Below are 21,778 nucleotides of genomic sequence, written 5' to 3'. Positions count from 1 at the left end.
ACTATTTCGGGAACTTCCTGCCGAACTTAAGCACATTGTTGGAGCCGTTACACGTGCTCCTGCGTAAGGGTTGCGAATGGTTTTGGGGGGACTGTCAAGAATGGGCTTTCAACAGGGTGCGGAACCTGCTTTGTTCTAACAAACTGTTAATGTTGTATGACCCCTGTATAAAACTAGTTTTAACATGCGATGCATCATCATACGGGGTTGGGTGTGTGTTGCAGCAGGGTAATGGAGACGGACAACTCCAACCGGTGGCTTATGCCTCCAGGTCGCTCTCCCAGGCAGAGCATGGGTATGGCATGGTCGAAAAGGAAGCACTCGCTTGCATTTATGGTGTGAAAAAAATGCCCCAATACCTTTTCGGCAGACCGTTCGAGTTAGAAACGGACCACAAGCCGTTAACTTCTCTGTTGTCCGACAGCAAGGCGGTCAATGCAAATGCTTCAGCTCGCATACAGCAATGGGCTCTCATGCTGGCTGCGTATGGCACCGGCCAGGCACCGAAAACTGCGCTGACGCACTCAGCAGGCTTCCCCTGGCCAGCACCGAGTGGGTGGCGGAGCAAACCGCTGAGATGGTCATGGCCGTTGAGGCGTTTGGCACCGCAGGCTCCCCCATCACAGCCCGCCAGATCAAACTCTGGACCAACAGGGACCCCCTCCTATCCATGATAAAGAAATGTGTCCTGACGGGAGATTGGGCGCCCACGCATGGGGCATGCCCCAAGGAGGTCAGACCATTTCAGAGACAGATGGATGAGCTCTCCATCCAAGCCGACTGCCTGCTATGGGGCAGCCGAGTGGTCATGCCCCAGAAGGGGAGGGAAGCATTCATCAGGGAACTCCACAGCGAGCACCCTGGCATCGTGTTAATGAAGGCAATTGCCCAGTCACATGTGTGGTGGCCGGGGATTGACTCAGACCTGGAACACTGGGTTCGCAGGTGCACGATGTGTGCCCAGCTGGAAAACGCCCCCAGGGAAGCCCCGCTCAGCCCGTGGCCCTGGCCCACCAAGCCTTGGTCATGCATTCACGTGGACTATGCGGGCCCGTTCATGAGAAAAAAGTTCTTGATAATTGTCGATGCATACTCGAAATGGATCGAGTGCATCATATTAAACTCGTGCACGACATCCATCACCGTGGAGAGCCTGTGCACGGTTTCCGCGACCCACGGCTTACCGGACATTCTGGCCAGCGACAATGGCCCATGTTTCACCAGCCATGAATTCCAGGAGCTTATGTCGGGTAATGACATCAAACATGTCCAGACGGCACCATTCAAGCCGGCTTCCAATGGCCAGGTGGAATGTGCGGTCCAAGTCATAAAGCAAGGCATGCTCCGCATCCAAGGACCCTCTCTGCAGTACCGCCTATCGCGCCTCCTGCTGGCCTATAGGTCCCGGCCACACTCGCTCACGGGAGTTCCGCCAGAGCTCCTCATGAAACGTACGCTCAAAACGCGGCTGTCCCTCATCCACCCAACCCTGGCAGACATTGTTGAGGGCAAGCGCCACTCCCAAACCAAGTATAGGAATGGATGATCCGGTATTTGTACTTAACCATGCATTGGCACCCAAGTGGCTGGAGGGCACCGTAATTGGTAAAGAGGGAAACAGTTTCATAGTGGTCAGACTCAGTAATGGGCAGATATGCCGCAAACACTTAGACCAAGTAAAGAAAAGGTTCAGCATAGACACCGATGAACATGAAGAAGAGCATGAGATGTCAACCACACCACTGCCAGTGGACGAGCAACAAGGACAATCACCAGCATGCACAGTCCCTGCAGCCAGCCCGGATAGGCCGGAATCACCTCAGGTGACAGAAACGCATTCCAAGGCTCAGCCACCAGAGCCCCAACTGCGGTGCTCCACGAGAGAGCGTCGACCACCTGATAGACTTAATCTTTGAGTCAAAAAGATGTGAGGGGGGAGGTGATGTCATGTATGTAACCAGCATACTACTGTAACCCTTATACAATTGTAACCCTCATGTAACCACTACATACTGTACATACTTACTAGAAATGCACACCTTGACCACAGGAGGTGTACTTGTGGGAGACACTCCTTACCTGGAGATTCAGGTATATAAGGGGAGGTCCCTCGCAGGGCCAGCACTCCTTGGTCCAGGTAATAAAGGTGAAGGTCACAGAGTGATTGTGTCTGCAGTACATGCCTTGTGTGATTATGTTTAAGAGTTAAGGACTCAACAGAATGGAATTCCAGTATCCATGGAATTGGACACGGGTGCGAGTCAGTCTATCATGAACAAAAAGGCTTTCGAGGGGCTGTGGTGCAACAAGGCACACAAGCCCAAGCTGAGCCCTATTCATACCAAGCTGAGAACTTTCACTAAAGAGCTAATCCCTGTAATTGTCAGTGCAGCAGTAAAAGTCCCCTATGATGGAGTGGTGCACGAACTACCACTATGGATTGTACCAGGAGATGGCTCCACACTGTTCGGCAGAAGCTGGCTGGGAAAAATCCGCTGGAACTGGGATGACATCCGAGTGCTTTCATCCGTCGGCGACGCCTCATGTGCCCAGGTTTTGAGCAAGTTCCTGTCATTGTTTGAGCCAGGCATCGGAAATTTCTCTGGGGCGAAGGTGCAGATCCACTTGGTTCCCGGTACATGACCCATCCACCACAAGGCACGTGCGGTGCCATAAATGATGTGAGAGAAAGTGGAGATCGAGTTGGACAGGCTGCAACAAGAGGGCATTATCGCGCCGGTTGAGTTCAACGAGTGGGCCAGTCCGATTGTTCCGGTTCTCAAGGGCGATGGCACGGTCAGAATTTGTGGGGGCTATAAAGTAACGATTAACCATTTTTCGCTGCAGGACCAGTACCCGCTACCCAAGGTTGAGACACTTGAAGTGTGTTTTCCTAGCGCTAGAGGTCGCATTCATAGGGAGAAGTATTGTGTTCCTAACACAGATGAGGCTGCACACAGGGAGGTTAAAGCAACAGTGACCTCAGTCTTTAATAAGACACTCCAGAGTGAGGAACAGGCCTTAGGGGCCGGCTTATATACAGTGCTCCCAAGGGATGCTGGGATTGCTTGGGACTTCAGGGGATGAGTTCCCAGGTGGTGGAACATGGGAGTGCATGCTTTACAGATACACAACATCACTCCCCCACAAAGTCAAAGTGAAAACTATTTACAAGGTGAGGCGGTCAGGAGTCTTTCTCTCCCTGGTGGACCGCCTCGGTACAAATATCTGATCTGGTGTGTTGGCTGTGGCCTTGCTGGGCTGGAGTGTTGCTGGCCCTGCAGGGCTGCTAGGTGAGCCTGGCCTTGCTGGGCTGTTGGGCGTGATGGGTTCGATTTCCTGGTCCGGGGTGGTGTCATTGATCCTTTGGGTGTATGTTGTGGGCTCGAAAAAGGTGGTGTCTGCTGTGGGTTGTTCAGGGCAGTCTGTGAATCGCAGCCTCTTTTGGTCCAGATGCTTTCTGCAAATTTGTCTATTGTCTAGTTTAACTACAAACACCCTATTCCCTTCTTTAGCTATCACCGTGCCCGCGATCCACTTGGGACTATGTCCATGGTTAAGCACATACACAGGATCATTCAGATCAATTTCCTATGACACAGTGGCGCGACCATCATTTGCATTGTGTTGTTGCCGCCTGCTCTCTACCTGATCATGCAGGTTGGGGTGAACCAGTGAGAGTCTGGTTTTAAGTGTCCTTTTCATGAGTAGCTCAGCCGGGGGCACCCCTGTGAGCGAGTGGGGTCTCGTGCGGTAGCTGAGCAGTACTCGGGACAGGCGGGTTTGGAGTGAGCTTTCTGTGACTTATTTAAGGCTCTGTTTGATGGTTTGTACTGCCATCTCTGCCTGCCCACTGGAGGCTGGTTTAAATGGGGCCGAGGTAACATGATTGATCCCATTGTGGGCCATGAATTCTTTAAATTCGGCACTGGTGAAACATGGCCCGTTGTCACTGACCAGTATGTCAGGCAGACCATGAGTGGCAAATGTGGCCCTCAGGCTTTCAATGGTGGCGGTGGCGGTGCTTCCCGACATTATTTCACGTTCAATCCATTTTGAAAAGGCATCCACCACCACCAGGAACATTTTAACGAGAAACGTGCCTGCATAGTCGAACTGGATCCTCGACCATGGTCTGGAGGGCCAGGACCACAAACTTAGTGGTGCCTCTCTGGGCGCGTTGCTCAACTGAACACATACGCTGCATTGCCGTACACAGGACTCTAAGTCAGAGTCAATACCGGGCCACCACACATGGGATCTGGCTATCGCTTTCATCATTACTATACCCGGGTGTGTGCTGTGGAGATCCGAGATGAACGTCTCTCTACCCTTTTTTGGTAGCACTAAGCAGTTACCCCACAACAGGCAGTCTGCCTGAATGGACAGCTCGTCCTTTCGCCGCTAGAATGGCTTGATTAGCTCCTGCATTTCAACGGGGATGCTGGCCCAGCTCCCATGCAGTACACAGTTTTTTACTAGGGACAGCAGAGGATCTTGGCTGGTCCAAGTCCTAATCTGGCAGGCCATGACAGGTGATTTATCATTTTCAAATGCTTCCATGACCATTCCACCCCCGTGGTGGGCAATGGTAGCCGACTGAGAGCATCCGCACAGTTCTCGGTGCCTGGCCTGTGGTGGATGGTATAGTTATACGCTGATAGCGCGAGTGCCCACCTTTGTATGCGGGCTGAGGCTTTAGTATTTATCCCTTTGTTTTCAGCGAACAGGGATGTGAGGGGCTTGTGATCGGTTTCCAGCTCAAATTTGAGGCCAAACAGGTACTGATTCATTTTCTTTACCCCAAACACACAAGCGAATGCCACTTTCTCAATCATGCTGTAGGCCCTCTCAGCCTTAGACAAACTCCTGGAAGCATAGGCGACAGGTTGCAACTACCCCACAACGTTAGCTTGTTGTAATACATATCCGACTCCGTACGACAACGCGTCACATGCTAGCACAAGTCTTTTACACGGGTTATACAATACAAGCAGCTTGTTGGAGCATAAAATGTTTCTGGCTTTCTCAAAAGCAATTACTTGTTTTTTTTCCCCATACCCAGTTCTCACCTTTGCACAATAACACATGTAGGGGCTCTAAGAGGGTGCTTAACCCAGGTAGGAAGTTAGTTGAGGAGTCTCAGGAATGACCGCAGCTCCGTGACGTTCTGTGGCCTGGGCGCGTTCCTGATAGCCTCTGTCTTGGCGTCTGTGGGCCGAACGCTGTCCGCCGCGATCTTTCTCCCCAAAAACTCCATTTTTGTTGCCATGAAGACGCATTTCGACCTCTTCAGCCGCAGCCCTACGCAATCCAGTCGCTGGAGAATCTCCTCCAGGTTTTGTAGGTGCTCAGCGGTGTCCCGACCCATGACCAATATATCGTCCTGAAAGACCACCGTGTGTGGTACCGACTTGAGTAGGCTCTCCATGTTTCTCTGGAAGATCGCTGCAGCCGACCAAATTCCAAACGGTCATCTGTTGTAGATGAACAGTTCCTTGTGCGTGTTGATGCAGGTGAGGCCCTTCGAAGACTCCTCCAGCTCCTGCGTCATGTAGGCCGAAGTCAGGTCGAGCTTGGTGAATGTCTTGCCTCCCGCCAGCGTCGCAAATAGGTCGTCTGCCTTAGGTAGCGGGCATTGGTCTTGTAGCGAGAAACGATTAATAGTTACTTTATAATCACCGCAAATCCTGACCGTGCCATCACTTTTGAGTACTGGAACAATCGGGCTGGCCCACTCGCTGAATTCCACTGGGGAGATGATGCCCTCGCATTGCAGCCTGTCCAGCTCGATTCCACTCTCTCCCTCATCATGTGAGGTACCGCTCGCGCCTTGTGCCTCTGGGACCAAGTGGATCCGCACCTTCGCCCCGGAAAAGTTTCCAATGCCTGGCTCAAAAAGGGAAGGAAATTTGTTAAGAACCTGGGTACATGAGGCCTCATTGACATGTGATAGCGCTCAGATGTCATCCCAGTTCCAGCGGATTTTGCCCAGCCAGCTCCTTCCAAGCAGTGTGGGGCCATCGCCTGGGACAATCCAGAGTAGCAGTTTGTACACCGTGCCCTCGTAGGTGACCTTGAGCATGGTGCTGCCCAGGACAGTGATGAGTTCTTTGGTGTACGTTCTCAGTTTCGTGTGGATGGGACTCAGGGCTGGTCTGAATGCCTTGTTGCACCACAGTCTCTCAAACATCTTTTTGATGGATTGGCTAGCGCCAGTGTCCAGTTCCATGGCTACGGGTAAGCCATTCAATTTTACGTTTAGCATTATAGGTGGACATTTCGTCGAAAATGTGTGCACCACGTGTACTTCCGCATCTGCCTCCTCTCTCTGAGGCTCAAAATTGCTTTGATCCACCATGGACCGATCTTCCTGTACCATGTGATGGTTAGCAGGTTTTGCAGAGCTTGCAGCTCGTTTGCAAGCTCGTTGGAGGTGCCCCATTGTCCCACAGCTCTTGTAAACATACCTTTTGAAGCAGCATGAATAGGCTGAATGGAAGCCTCCACAACGCCAACAAGGTGTGAATTGCTTTGCATTCATCCTTTGTTGGGGACTTTGAGTCATCTGGGTCACCTGAGGCCTGCTAGCAGTTGCAGGTTCGTGGTTTCTGCCCTGTAGATTTCTGCTCTCAAACACAGTTCCAGTTAATTTATGAACATTGCTAGCATTTATGTGCTGAGAGATTTGTTTGGCGTTATCACTGGTGGACATAAACGCCTGTGCTATCGCAATGGCCTTACTGAGGGTCGGTGTCTCTACAGTCAAAAGTTTTCACAGGATGGTCTCGTGGCCAATGCCCAGTACAAAAAAGTCTCTGAACATTTACTCCAGGTAGCCATCAAACTCACATTATCCTGCAAGTCTTAGCTCGGCGACGTAGTCACCTCTTTCCAAATGCGCTGCTATGACATCCTTAATAATTGATTCCATCATTTTACCCACTACTGATGTCAGGCTGACCGGTCTATAATTCCCTGTTTTCTCTCTCCCTCCTTTTTTAAAAAGTGGGGTTACATTGGCTACCCTCCACTCGATAGGAACTGATCCAGAGTCTATGGAATGTTGGAAAATGACTGTCAATGCATCCGCTATTTCCAAGGCCACCTCCTTAAGTACTCTGGGGTGCAGTCCATCAGGCCCTGGGGATTTATCGGCCTTCAATCCCATCAATTTCCCCAACACAATTTCCCGACTAATAAGGATTTTCCTCAGTTCCTCCTTCTTACTAGACCCTCTGACCCCTTTTATATCCGGAAGGTTGTTTGTGTCCTCCTTAGTGAATACCGAACCAAAATACTTATTCAATTGGTCTGCCATTTCTTTGTTCCCAGTTATGACTTCCCCTGATTCTGACTGCAGGGGCCTACGTTTGTCTTTACTAACCTTTTTCTCTTTACATATCTATAGAAACTTTTGCAGTCCGTCTTAATGTTGCCTGCAAGCTTCCTCTCGTACTCTATTTTCTCTGCCCTAATCAAACCCTTTGTCCTCCTCTGCTGAGTTCTAAATTTCTCCCAGTCCCCAGGTTCACTGCTATTTCTGGCCAATTTGTATGCCACTTTCTTGGCTTTAATACTATCCCTGATTTCCCTTGATAGCCACGGTTGAGCCACCTTCCCTTTTTTATTTTTACGCCAGACAGCGATGTACAATTGTTGTAGTTCATCCATGCGGTCTCTAAATGTCTGCCATTGCCCATCCAGTCAACCCCTTAAGTATCATTCGCCTATTATTCCTGGCCAATTCATGCCTCATACCTTCAAAGTTACCCTTCTTTAAGTTCTGGACCATGGTCTCTGAATTAACTGTTTCATTCTCCATCCTAATGTAGAATGCCACCATATTATGGTCACTCTTCCCCAAGGGGCCTCGCACAACGAGATTGCTAATTAATCTTCTCTCATTATACAACACCCAGTGTAAGATGGCCTCCCCCCTAGTTGGTTCCTTGACATATTGGTCTAGAAAACCATCCCTTATGCACTCCAGGAAATCCTTCTCCACTGTATTGCTTCCAGTTTGGTTAGCCCAATCTATATGCATATTAAAGTCACCCATGATAACTGCTGCACCTTTATTGCATGCACCCCTAATTTCCTGTTTGATGCCCTCCCCAACTACTACTGTTTGGAGGTCTGTACACAACTCCCACTAACGTTTTTTGCCCTTTGGTGTTCTGCAGCTCTACCCATATAGATTCCACATCATCCAAGCTAATGTCCTTCCTAACTATTGCATTTATCTCCTCTTTAACCAGCAATGCTACCCCATTTCCTTTTCCTTTGATTCTATCCTTCCTGAATGATGAATACCCATGGATGTTGAGTTCCCAGCTCTGATCATCCTGGAGCCACGTCTCTGTAATCCCAATCACATCATATCTGTTAACATCTATTTGCAAAGTTAATTCATCCACCTTATTACGGATACTCCTTGCATTAAGACACAAAGCCTCCAGGCTTGTTTTTTTAACACACTTTGTCCTTTTAGAATTATAATGTAGTGTGGCCCTTTTTGTTTTTTGCCTTTGTTTACTCGGCCTTCCACTATTGCTTTTTACCTTTCTACCATCTGTTTCTGACTCCATATTACTTCGACCTATCTCGCTGCATAGGTTCCCATCCCCCTGCCATATTAGTTTAAACACTCCCGAACTGCATTAGCAAATGTTACCCCTAGGAAATCAGTTCCAGTTCTGCCCAAGTGCAGACCGTCCCTTTTGTACAGGTCCCACTTCCCCCAGAACTGGTTCCAATGTCCCAGGAATTTGAATCCCTCCCTCTTGTACCACTGCTCAAGCCACGTATTTATTCTAACTATCCTGCTCCCTCTACTCTGATTAGCACGTGGCACCGTAGCAATCCAGAGATTACTACCTTTGAGCTTCTACTTTTTAATTTAACTCCTAGCTCCCTAAATTCAGCTTGTAGGACCTCTTCCCGCTTCTTACCTATAACTTTGGTACCTACATGTATCACGACAACTGGCTGTTCACCCTCCCTCTTCAGAATGCTCTGCAGCCGCTCCGAGACATCCTTGACCCTTGCACCAGGGAGGCAACATACCATCCTGGAGTCTCGGTTGCGGCTGCAGAAACTCCTATCTATTCCCCTTACATTAGAGTCCCCTATCACTATAGCTCTCCCACTCTTTTTCCCATTCTTCTGTGCAGCAGAGCCAGCCACGGTGCCATGAACTTGGCTGCTGCTGCCCTCCCCTGATGAGTCATCCTCCTCAACAGTACCCAAAGTGGTGTATCTGTTTTGCAGGGGGATGACCGCAGGGGACCCCTGCACTACCTTCCTTGCACTGCTCTTCCTGCTGGTCTTCCATTCCCTAGCTGGCTGTGGAACCTTCACCTGCAGTAAGACCAACTCACTACACATGCTACTCATGTCATTCTCAGCATCGTGGATGCTCCAGAGTAAATCCACCCTCAGCTCCAACTCCGCAACGCGGTCTGTCAGGAGCTGGAGGCGGATACACTTCCCATACACATAGTCGTCAGGGACACCGGAAGTGTCCCTGAGTTCCCACATGGTACAGGAGGAGCATATCACGTGACCGAGCTCTTCTGTCATGACTTAACCCTTAGATTAACTTAAATTCAAGGAATTCATGACCCGCAATGGGATCAAGTACGTCACATCTGCCCCGTTCAAGCCCGCAGCTAACGGTTAGGCAGAACGGTCAGCCCAGACCATCAAGCAAAGCTTGAAACGCGTGTCGGAAAGCTCCCTGCAGACCCACATGTCCTGAGTCCTGCTCAGCTACCGCACAAGACCCCACTCGCTCACCGGAGATCCCCCTGCCAAACTGCTCATGAAAAAGGAACTCAAAACAAGGCTCTCTCCAGTCCACCCTGATCTCCATGATCATGTCGAGGGCAGGCGGCATCAACAAAGCATGTACCATGATCGCTCAAATTTGTCACGCGATATTGAAGTCAATGACCCTGTATTTGTACTCAACTATGGACATGGTCCCAAAAGGCTTGCTGGCACTGTCATAGCCAAAGAAGGGAGTAGGGTGTTTGAGGTCAAACTTGCAAATGAACTAACTTGCAAAAAGCATTTGGACCAAACCAAACTGCGATTCACAGACAGCCACGAGCAACCTGAAGAGGACACCACCAACTTCGACCCTCCGATACACACATAAGTAGCAACCAACATCACGGTTGACCACGAAGCTGAACCCATCATCCCCAGCAGCCCTGCAAAGCCAGCTGCGCAGCAGCCCAGCAAAGGCCCAACCAATTCACCTGCACCTGTGTTTGTACCGAGACGATCGACTATGGAGCAGAAAGCCCCAGATCGTCTCACCCTGTAAATAAGTGTACTATTGACTTTTGGGGGGGCGGGGGGGGAAGTGATGTTATGTATGCATTCTACCGCCACCAGAAGGCGCATCTGTTGGAGTCCCAAGGGATCCCAGCATCCCTTGGGAGCACTGCATATAAGCATGCTGTATCAACACTCTCGAGTTAGAATAAAGAGACTAAGGTCACACTTACTCAAGTCTACAGTACTCAGTCAAGTTGCTTTATTTGAGACATAACATTATTGAATGGCGGAGCAGGCTCGAGGGGCCAGATGTCCTACTCCTGCTCCTATTTCTTATGTTCTTATAAACACCGGCATGGTCTATTGGGCTGAATGGCCTGTTTCTGTGCTGTAATTATTTTGTAATACTATGGGCCTGAACTTCTTGGCCTTACCGCCCACTGCCACTGAGTTTTTTCGTCGGTCTCCCCCTCGGTGCCATTTTCTACTCGGCTTCCTGCCGGCAGTCGGGAGGACTGCTGGGAACCGCCCACTGATGGCCGCTAGTTCGTAAGGCGTGTAAGTGTCCTCCCGCCCGCCGAGCTGCCAGTTTCGTGCGGGCGGGAGTCGGCGGCAACAGGGGGAAGGACCGCTGTGTGATGGCAGGTCTAACCCCAACACTAAGTAAGAAGACCTGCAGAAAAAGGTTTGTGAACTTCTTTTATTTATTTATTTTTCAGTGATTTAGGTGGATGGGGTCCCCTGAAGGCTTTCCAGTGGATTTTTTTTCTGTGTAAATTTTAATTTTTATGTGTTCCCCTTCCCTGGGCCCGACAATCCTCGGCGGCACTTTGGCGAGGATTGCATTTGCCGCCAAGATCGCCCAGATTCACGGTGTAAGTCAGTTTTATGCCGCTGGGTGGTACTGGCAGATCTTTGAGAGGAATCTTCCTGGCAAAGTACTGCCCGGTTTCTCGACGGTCCTTCGGGCGGCACTTGGGCGGACCTTAGCTTTCACCAAGTTCAGGCCCTATGTAATTTAGACAGAGTTTCTGCATTCCCTTAATGACTCAGCAGTGAAATGCCTCTTTTTGCCCATGTTATAACACAAAGATCAGGAAAGTTCTAAGTTTGACCCCGGTCAGTGCCGAGTGAGCGGATCTCAATCAGGCAGTGGCTGTGGGGCGTTACACTAGGCCTCAGCTGATAAACTCATCTGTTTTGTTCTGGGTGGTGGAATCAGTGAGGGGAGGCGTAAAAACAGGGTCACCTCTTTCCATCCTTCTTTACAGCTGGTTCTAGATTGGTGTTAGCCGGATTCTGGGTGTAATCTTAAACTGTTTCAATGTAGCTTGTAAGACACCGAAATAGCTGAAATGGCTGAAAAGAATCAAGGAGAAACAAACTGGAAGCATGTGGGGGGAATTGGCAATAGTGCCACTGAGGATGGGCGATATCATGGTCATGCGGATGCGTCATGGAGTTGCGGGTTTATAAAGAACTGCCTTAACGGCAAAGAAACTGAAGTCAGAACAAAGGATCAGACAGCTTGAAAACTGTTGGTTACCTGCTCCCCAAAGGACTGGGGTAATATCCATCTCTTGTACTTTCTGCCTTGTTATTGTGTGTAACTAGTTGTACTCTATTATTAAAATTGCTGATTGCCTCCACATTAGAGGACTCTTCGAATAGGTTTACATAGGAGCAGTTCATCCTGAGTTGTGTACAGTACTGATGAGGAAAGAGGGCTCAATATAAAATAGTAGCTGCATTAAATGTCTTTAAATGGTTCCTCACATACGGTAAGATGAGCACATGCTAGGCAAACCTGATGAAACCAATATCTAGTGTCTCCTCAAACCAGGTGTCAGCCGTGGCTCAGTGGGTAGCACTCTCACCTTTGAGACAGAAGGTTATGAGTTCACGTCCCACTCTAATAGAACTGAGCACAAAGTCTAGGCTGACACTCCCAGTGCAGTACTGAGGGAGTGCTGCGCTGTCAATTGGTGAAACATTAAACCGAGGCACTGTTTTCTCTCTCAGGTGGACATAAAAGATCCCATGGCACTGTTTTGAAGAAGAGCAGGGGAGTTGTCCCCAGTGTCTGGACCAATATTTATCCCTCAGCTAACATCACTAAACAGATTTCATTGCTGTTTGTGGGTCAAATTGCAAATTTGCTGCTGTTTTTCCTACATTACAACAGTGACTACACTTCAAAAGTATTTCATTGGCTGTAAAGTGCTTTGGGATGTCCTGAAAGATGCTATATGAGTGCAAGTTCTTTCTTTCTACTTTCAATGGCTCTTGTGCAAAATCCTACTAGGTGGGTTGTAAAACTGCTATTGGGAAAAATTAAAGCAGGTGGAGTCGCAAAATATATTTACCGTTCTTGTAAATATCGGTGTCAGCTGCCTCATTGGGTTTGAATTGCGTTCCTTCAGCATCATTGGAGATCATTTCTCTTCCTGTAACAGAAATAAGGAAGTAATAGTATACATAGATTTAGACAGGTTAGATGCAGGAAGAATGTTCCCAATGCTGGGGAAGTCCAGAACCAGGGGTCACAGTCTAAGGATAAGGGGTAAGCCATTTAGGACCGAGATGAGGAAAAATTTCTTCACCCAGAGAGTGGTGAACCTGTGGAATTCTTTACCACAGAAAGTTGTTGAGGCCAATTCACTAAATATATTCAAAAAGGAGTTAGATGTAGTCCTTACTACTAGGGGGGGTCAAGGGGTATGGCGAGAAAGCAGGAATGGGGTACTGAGGTTGCATGTTCAGCCATGAACTCATTGAATGGCGGTGCAGGCTCGAAGGGCCGAATGGCCTACTCCTGCACCTATTTGCTATGTTTCTATGTTTCTATGTTTCTATCAGGGTCAAGGAACGACATATAAGCATCTCTATGGATGAAAAGTCCACTCTTCCAATTATGGTGTAATCCCAACCAACTTTATGGACACAAAGGGTCTTAAGTAGGTTATATATCCCAGTGACCTACGTCTTAAAATGGAGCATGTGCAAATCAACTAAAATAGCTGCTTATATCTACATTATCAATGACCCTTTGAAGACCTTAATGCACTATTTTCCCCAATAGAAGGAAGTTCAACTCTGTTGAGGAACAGGAGGAGGCCATTCAGCCCATTGAAACTGTTCTGCCATTCAATGAGAACATGGCTGATCTGCATCTCAACTCCATATACCCGTCTTGGTTCCACATCCCTTAATACCTTTACCGAACAAAAATTAGGACTGTTTTTTCCCCCATAACTCCCATTGCTATGTTCTGGAATTCTCCGTGTCATTCCATTCCTTGATCCTTTTCCAATGTATTGATCTCATTATGAGAGTAGGATACCCAGAACTACACAGTAGATGTGGTCTTGATATGTCAGAATTATCTACTCCTGCTCACGATCAGATATATTTGAGAATCATCCCAAGGACTTGGATTAGAGTTGTTGATAGCAGCTGCCGAGTGACCGGAATCTTTCACTGACCGACCAACGATGACACACCTTTTTCTTCTCCACTCTTTGCTAGTGGACACCTACCCATAGTGCACAAAGCACACACTTCTGTTTTCCTGCTTTCCCATTTATCCACATTAAAATCCATCCATTATTTCTCAGCCCATGTGCTTGATTGGCCCCAATGTCCTAGCATGCTCTTTGTAAAGTCCTTACTCTACAGCATGAAACCATACGAGGCACATTCTGGGGACAAGGTCACTCTGTGACCATAACTCTTTATTCACAGGACTCCAAAGACGATGACCCTGCGTGGGACCTCCCTTTTTATACCTCTGTGGTCAGTTAAGGAGTGTCTCCCACAAGATCACCCCTTGTGGTCAAGGTATGCATCTAGGTTGAGAGTCTACAGTAATACAGTGGTGTTACATTGTGGTTACATACATGACATCAACTTCCCCCCCAAAATCTTATTGGGATCATAGGTTTAGTCTTTCAGGTGGTCTACGCTCCCTCGTGGAGCGCCGCAGTTGGGGCTCTGGTAATTGGACACTGACGTGAGTGTCTGTCACCTGTGGTGATTCCGGCCTGTCCGGGCTGACCGCAGGGACTGTGCATTCTTCTGATTGCTCTTGTTGCTCATTCACTGGTGGTGTTGTGAGCTCCATCTCATAGTCTTCTTCAGGTTCCTCCGTGTCGATGCTGAACCTTTTTTTTACTTGGTTCAGATGCTTACGACATATCTGACCATTGTTGAGTTTTACCATGATGACCCTATTCCCCTCTTTGTCAATTACAGTGTCCTCAAGCAATTTGGGCCCCATGGCGTGATTGAGGACGAATACAGGATCATTTATTTCTATACATCTCCTCCTCGAATTACGGTCATGGTACTCGTTTTGTGACTTGCGCTTGCCCTCAACTATGTCGGTCAGGACTGGGTGAATGAGGGACAACCGAATTTTGAGTGTCCGTTTCATTAGTAGCTCTGCGGGCGGGACTCCCGTAAGCGAGTGCGGTCGGGATCTATAGGCCAGCAGGAGACGTGATAGGTGGCATTGTAAGGAGGGTCCTTGAATCCTGAGCATACCTTGCTTAATGATTTGGACCGCACGTTCTGTCTGGCCATTGGAGGCCGGCTTGAATGGCGCAATCCTGACGTGGTTGATGCCATTGCCCGACATAAACTCTCGGAATTGGTAGCTTGTGAAACATGGGCCATTATCACTAACCAGGATGTCCGGCAAGCCATGGGTTGCAAAGATCGCACGTACGCTTTCCACGGTGGTGGATGACGTGCATGAATTCAGAATGATGCATTCGATCCATTTCGAGTACGCATCTGCCACATTAAGGAACACCTTACCCATGAATGGGCCCGAGTAGTCATCATGATTGCGTGACCATGGCCTGGTGGGCCAGGGCCACGGGCTGAGCGGGACCTCCCTGGGGGCATTACCCGGCTGGACACACGTCGTGCACCTGCGAACACAGTGTTCCAGGTCTGAATCAATTCCAGGCCACCAAACATGTGACCGGGCAATGGCCTTCATCATCACAATGCCTGGGTGCTCGCTGTGGAGTTAAACATAGAAACATAGAAACATAGAAAATAGGTGCAGGAGTAGGCCATTCGGCCCTTCGAGCCTGCACCGCAATTCAATGAGTTCATGGCTGAACATGCAACTTCAGTACCCTATTCCTGCTTTCTCGCCATACCCCTTGATTCCCCAAGTAGTAAGGACTATATCTAACTCCTTTTTGAACATATTTAGTGAATTGGCCTCAACAACTTCCTGTGGTAGAGAATTGCACAGGTTCACCACTCTCTGGGTGAAGAAGTTTCTCCTCATCTCGGTCCTAAATGGCTTACCCCTTATCCTTAGACTGTGACCCCTGGTTCTGGACTTCCCCAACATTGGGAACATTCTTCCTGCATCTAACCTGTCTAAACCCGTCAGAATTTTAAACGTTTCTATGAGATCCCCTCTCAGTCTTCTGAACTCCAGTGAATACAAGCCTAGTTGATCCAGTCTTTCTTGATATGTCAGTCCCGCCATCTCGGGAATCAGTCTGGTGAACCTTCGCTGCACTCCCTCAATAGCAAGAATGTCCTTCCTTGAGTTAGGAGACCAAAACTGTACACAATACTCCAGGTGTGGCCTCACCAAGGCCCTGTACAACTGTAGTAACACCTCCCTGCGCCTGTACTCAATTCCCCTCGCTATGAAGGCCAACATGCCATTTGCTTTCTTAACCGCCTGCATGCCAACCTTCAATGACTGATGTACCATGACACCCAGGTCTCGTTGCACCTCTCCTTTTCCTAATCTGTCACCATTCAGATAATAGTCTGTCTCTCTGTTTTTACCACCAAAATGGATAACCTCACATTTATCCACATTATATTTCATCTGCAATGCATTTGCCCACTCACCTAACCTATCCAAGTCACTCTGCAGCCTCATAGCATCCTCCTCGCAGCTCATACTGCCACCCAACTTAGTGTCATCCGCAAATTTGGTGATACTACATTTAATCCCCTCGTCTAAATCATTAATGTACAATGTAAACAGCTGGGGCCCCAGCACAGAACCTTGCAGTACCCCACTAGTCACTGCCTGCCATTCTGAAAAGTACCCATTTACTCCTACTCTTTGCTTCCTGTCTGCCAATCAGTTCTCAATCCACGTCAGCACACTACCCCCAATCACCTGTGCTTTAACATTGCACATTAATCTCTTGAGTGGGACCTTGTCGAAAGCCTTCTGAAATTCCAAATACACCACATCAACTGGTTCCCCCTTGTCCACTCTACTGGAAACATCCTCAAAAAATTCCAGAAGATTTGTCAAGCATGATTTCCTTTTCACAAATCCATGCTGACTTGGACCTATCATGTCACCTCTTTCCAAATGCGCTGCTATGACACCCTTAATAATTGATTCCATCATTTTACCCACTGATCCAGAGTCTATGGAATGTTGGAAAATGACTGTTAATGCATCCTTAAGTACTCTGGGATGCAGACCATCAGGCCCTGGGGATTTATCGGCCTTCAATCCCATCAATTTCCCCAACACAATTTCCCGACTAATAAGGATTTCCCTCAGTTCCTCCTTCTTACTAGACCCTCTGACCCCTTTTATATCCGGAAGGTTGTTTGTGTCCTCCTTAGTGAATACCGAACTAAAGTACTTGTTCAATTGGTCTGCCATTTCTTTGTTCCCCGTTATGACTTCTTTGATTCTGACTGCAGGGGACCTACGTTTGTCTTTACTAACCTTTTTCTCTTTACATATCTATAGAAGCTTTTGCAGTCCGTCTTAATGTTCCCTGCAAGCTTCCTCTCGTACTCTATTTTCCCTGCCCTAATCAAACCCTTTGTCCTCCTCTGCTGAGTTTTAAATTTCTCCCAGTCCCCGGGTTCGCTGCTATTTCTGGCCAATTTGTATGCCACTTCCTTGGCTTTAATACTATCCCTGATTTCTCTTGATAGCCACGGTTGAGCCACCTTCCCTTTTTTATTTTTACGCCAGACAGTGATGTACAATTGTTGTAGTTCTCTAAATGCAGTCTCTAAATGTCTGCCATTGCCCATCTACAGTCAACCCCTTAAGTATCATTCGCCAATCTATCCTAGCCAATTTACGCCTCATACCTTCAAAGTTACCTTTCTTTAAGTTCTGGACCATGGTCTCTGAATTAACTGTTTCATTCTCCATCCTAATGTAGAATGCCACCATATTATGGTCACTCTTCCCCAAGGGGCCTCGCACAACGAGATTGCTAATTAATCCTCTCTCATTACACAACACCCAGTCTAAGATGGCCTCCCCCCTAGTTGGTCCCTTGACATATTGGTCTAGAAAACCATCCCTTATGCACTCCAGGAAATCCTCCTCCACCGTATTGCTTCCAGTTTGGTTAGCCCAATCTATATGCATATTAAAGTCACCCATGATAACTGCTGCACCTTTATTGCATGCACCTCTAATTTCCTGTTTGATGCCCTCCCAAACATCACTACTACTGTTTGGAGGTCTGTACACAACTCCCACTAACGTTTTTTGCCCTTTGGTGTTCTGCAGCTCTACCCATATATAGATTCCACATCATCCAAGCTAATGTCCTTCCTAACTATTGCATTTATCTCCTCTTTAACCAGCAATGCTACCCCACCTCCTTTTCCTTTCATTCTATCCTTGGATGTTGAGTTCCCAGCCCTGATCATCCTGGAGCCACGTCTCTGTAATCCCAATCACATCATATCTGTTAACATCTATTTGCAAAGTTAATTCATCCACCTTATTACGGATACTCTTTGCATTAAGACACAAAGCCTTCAGGCTTGTTTTTTCAACACCCTTTGTCCTTTTAGAATTATGATGTAGTGTGGCCCTTTTTGTTTCTTGCCTTTGTTTACTCGGCCTTCCACTATTGCTTTTTACTTTTCTACCATCTGTTTCTGACTCCATATTACTTCACACTGTCTCGCTGCATAGATTCCCATCCCCCTGCCATATTAGTTTAAACACTTCCGAACTGCATTAGCAAATGTTACCCCCAGGACATCAGTTCCAGTCCTGTCCAAGTGCAGACCGTCCCTTTTGTACAGGTCCCACTTCCCCCAGAACTGGTTCCCTGATGAATGCCTCCCTGCCCTTCTGGGGCATAACTACCCAGCTGCCCCATAGTAGGCAGTCGGCTTGGATGGAGAGCTCATCCATCCATCTGTGGAACGGTCTGACGTCCTCAGGGCATGCTCCGTGTGCGGGCGCCCAATCCCCAGTCAGGACACATTTCTTAATCAGGGATAGGAGGGGATCTCTATTTGTCCAGATTTTGATGCGGGCTGTGATGGGGGAGCCTGCGCTGTCAAAGGCATCGACAGCCATGACCATCTCAGTGCTTTGCTCCACTGCCCCCTCAGTGGTGGCCAGTGGAAGCCTGCTGAGTACGTCAGCGCAATTTTCAGTGCCGGGCCGGTGCCGGATGGAGTAGTCATAAGCAGTCAGCGTGAGAGCCCATCGCTGATGGAGTGGCATTGAGAGCCTTGCTGTCTGACAACAGGAATGTTAATGGCTTGTGGTCCGTCTCTAATTCAAAATTCCTACCAAAGAGGTACTGATGCATTTTTTTTTACACCATAGACACATGCAAGCGCTTCCTTCTCAACCATCCCATATTCCCATTCTGCTTGAGAGAGCGACCTGGAGGCATAAGCCACAGGTTGTAGTTGACCCTCAGCATTGCCCTGCCGCAACACGCACCCAACCCCATAGGATGATGCATCACATGTCAGAACCAATTTTTTACAGGGGTGATACAGGGTCAACACCTTGTTTGAACAAAGTAGGTTTCGCGCCCGATCAAAAGCCCATTCCTGGCAGTCCCCCCAAAACGAATCGCAACCCTTACGCAGGAGCACGTGTATCGGTTCCAACAACGTGCTCAAGTTCGGCAGAAAGTTCCCGAAATAGATCAACAGTCCCAGGAATGAATGCATCTCTGATATGTTGCAGGGCCTGGGTGCTTGTCGAATCGCCTCTGTTTTGGATTCGGTGGGCCGAATCCCATCTGCAGCAACCCTCCTGCCCAGGAACTCAACCTCAGGAGTTAAGAACACACATTTAGACTTCCTGAGTCGCAGGCCTACCCGGTCCAGTTGGCGTAGCACCTCTCCAGGTTGTGGAGGTGTTCCTCGTTGTCTCGACCCGTGATGAGGATGTCGTCCTGGAATACGATCGTTCCAGGAATAAATTTAAGCAGGCTTTTCATGTTTCGTTGAAAAATCGCGGCCGCTGATCGAATGCCAAACGGGCACCTGTTATAAATGAACAGTGGTGATGGTGGTCAGTAGTTTAGATTCGTCGGCCAGTTCCTGGGTCATATAGGCTAAAGTGAGGTCCAACTTGGTGAACAGCTTGCCGCCTGCCAGCGCGGCGAAGAGGTCCTCCGCTCTCGGGAGCGGGTATTGATCTTGTAGGGACACCCGAGATTGCAGTTCCTGTAGACAACTGTTGAAATCTGTAGGGACACCCTTGTAGTCACCACAGATCCCGACAGAGACATCCGCTTTTAGGACGGGAATGATGGGGCTCGCCCAGTCGCTGAATTCAACAGGTGAGATGATGCCCTCTCTCAACAGCCGGTCCAATTCGCTCTCGATCTTTTCCCGCATCACATACAGCACCGCTCTGGCTTTGTGGTGCACTGGTCTGGTGTCCGATGTGTGTATCACTACTTTAGTGCCTTTGAAAGTCCCGACGCCAGGTTGGAATAGTGAATCGAATTGTTGTAGGACTTGTGAGCACAAACTTCGCTCCACAGATGACATTGCGTGAACATCCCCATTTCCAGTTCATCTTGGCTAACCAGCTCCACCCCAACAGTGCGGGACCATTGCCCGGGACAATCCAGAGCGGCAGCCGATTCACTAACCCATTGTGTGTGACAGCCAACATTGCACTGCCTAGCATCGGAATGATTCCTTTAGTGTAAGTCCGTAATTGTGTCTCAATACGTGCTAATTTCGGTCTACTGGCTTTAAGTGGCCATAGCTTCTCAAATTGTTGAACGCCCATGTGTAACTGGCTGGCCCCAGTGTCCAGCTCCATGCATACAGGGATACTGTTTAATAAAACCCTCATCATCATTGGTGGCGTTCTGGTGTATGAACTGTGAATATTCGCCACATGGACCCGCTGAACCTCAGCGTCCATCGATTTGCCCCAAAAGTCATCCTGCCTCAAAGAACCCTCTTCTGGTCCATCCGCCTCATATATTAGTCTGGTAGCAGACTTCCTGCACATTCAAGCTAAGTGGCCACTGAGATTGCAGTTCCTGCAGACAAACTGTTGAAATCTGCAAGATCTAGCTGAGTATTTTCCCCCACACCTCCAGCATGAGTTAAAGTTTCCATTGTTGAGAACAAAGGGACTATGGCCAGGCATTCCGTGCTGACTGTCCCTTTGACTGCTCTTAAGTACCCTATTAGTGGGTGTCAATGGCCCCATCCTGGGCCGCATTGTCCACTGTGATGGCGTGAATGTCCGTTCAGCCTGCTATTATCTCTGTTGAAGTCCTACTCTGGGGTCTATTGCTGCCTAGGGAGTGTCGGACTGCCCCTGCCTGCCTGCGAGGCTCTGAGTCGCATTGATGATGTTGACGCCCTGATCCATCGCTGCTTTAGAGGCCGAATTGCGCGCGTATATCATTTTTGTCTCTTCCTCCCCCGCCATGAAAGTTTGAGCCATCAACGCTGCCGCTTCCAAGATCAGATCCTTGGTCTCAATTAATTTGCAGAAAATTCCCGCATGACCGATGCCCTTGATAAAGAAGTCCCTTAGCATCTCCCCCTGCAGGCGTCTGTGAACTTACAGAGGCTAGCCAAACGCCGGAGATCCGCTACGAAGTCCGGTATGCTTTGTCCTTCACGACGTCGGTGGGTGTAGAATCTGTGTCGGGCGATATGTATGCGACTCGCCGGTTTGAGGTGCTCCCAGATCAATTTGCTAAGTTCTTCAAAGGTTTTGTCCACCGGCTTTTCGGGTGCTAATAAGTCCTTCATGAGCGCGTAAGTCTTTGGTTTGCAGCTGGTCAAAAGATGAGCCCTTCGCTTGTCGGCCGCTGCATCCCCCAGCCAGTCTTTCGTAACGAAGCTTTGCTGAAGCCTCTCGACAAAATCATCCCAGTCTTCCCCAACACCGTACCGTTCCTCTGTGCTACCAGTGGCCATTCTCGTGGGCCGTGAATTCCCGTTTATCGTCGCCAATGTAAAGTTCTTATTCTACAGCATGAAACCACACAAGGCACATTCTGGGGACAAGGTCACTCTGTGACAGCTCTTTATTCACAGGACTCCAAAGACGATGACCCTGCGTGGGACCACCCTTTTTATACCTGTGTGATCAGGTAAGGTGTGTCTCCCACAAGTTCACCCCTTGTGGTCAAGGTGTGCATCTAGGTTGAGAGTCTACAGTAATACAGTGGTGTTACATTGTGGATACATACATGATACTCTTCTTCTC

General features: G+C 48.6%; 1 protein-coding gene across 1 annotated transcript in view; it reads right to left on the bottom strand.

The window, feature by feature from the left end:
* LOC139260070 (neuropilin-2-like) overlaps window positions 1-21,778 on the bottom strand; it is a 186,957-nt gene that overhangs the window by 7,255 nt on the left and 157,924 nt on the right. Inside the window, exon 16 of the mRNA XM_070876200.1 lies at window positions 12,657-12,737. Within this exon, the coding sequence (XP_070732301.1) occupies window positions 12,657-12,737 (81 nt within the window). The remainder of the gene's footprint in view (window positions 1-12,656; window positions 12,738-21,778) is intronic.

Source organism: Pristiophorus japonicus, chromosome 3, assembly GCF_044704955.1.
Source record: "Pristiophorus japonicus isolate sPriJap1 chromosome 3, sPriJap1.hap1, whole genome shotgun sequence".
NCBI lineage: Eukaryota > Metazoa > Chordata > Chondrichthyes > Pristiophoridae > Pristiophorus > Pristiophorus japonicus.
Note: the sequence above shows the minus strand (reverse complement) of the source record. Positions and strands in the feature narration are given on the sequence as shown.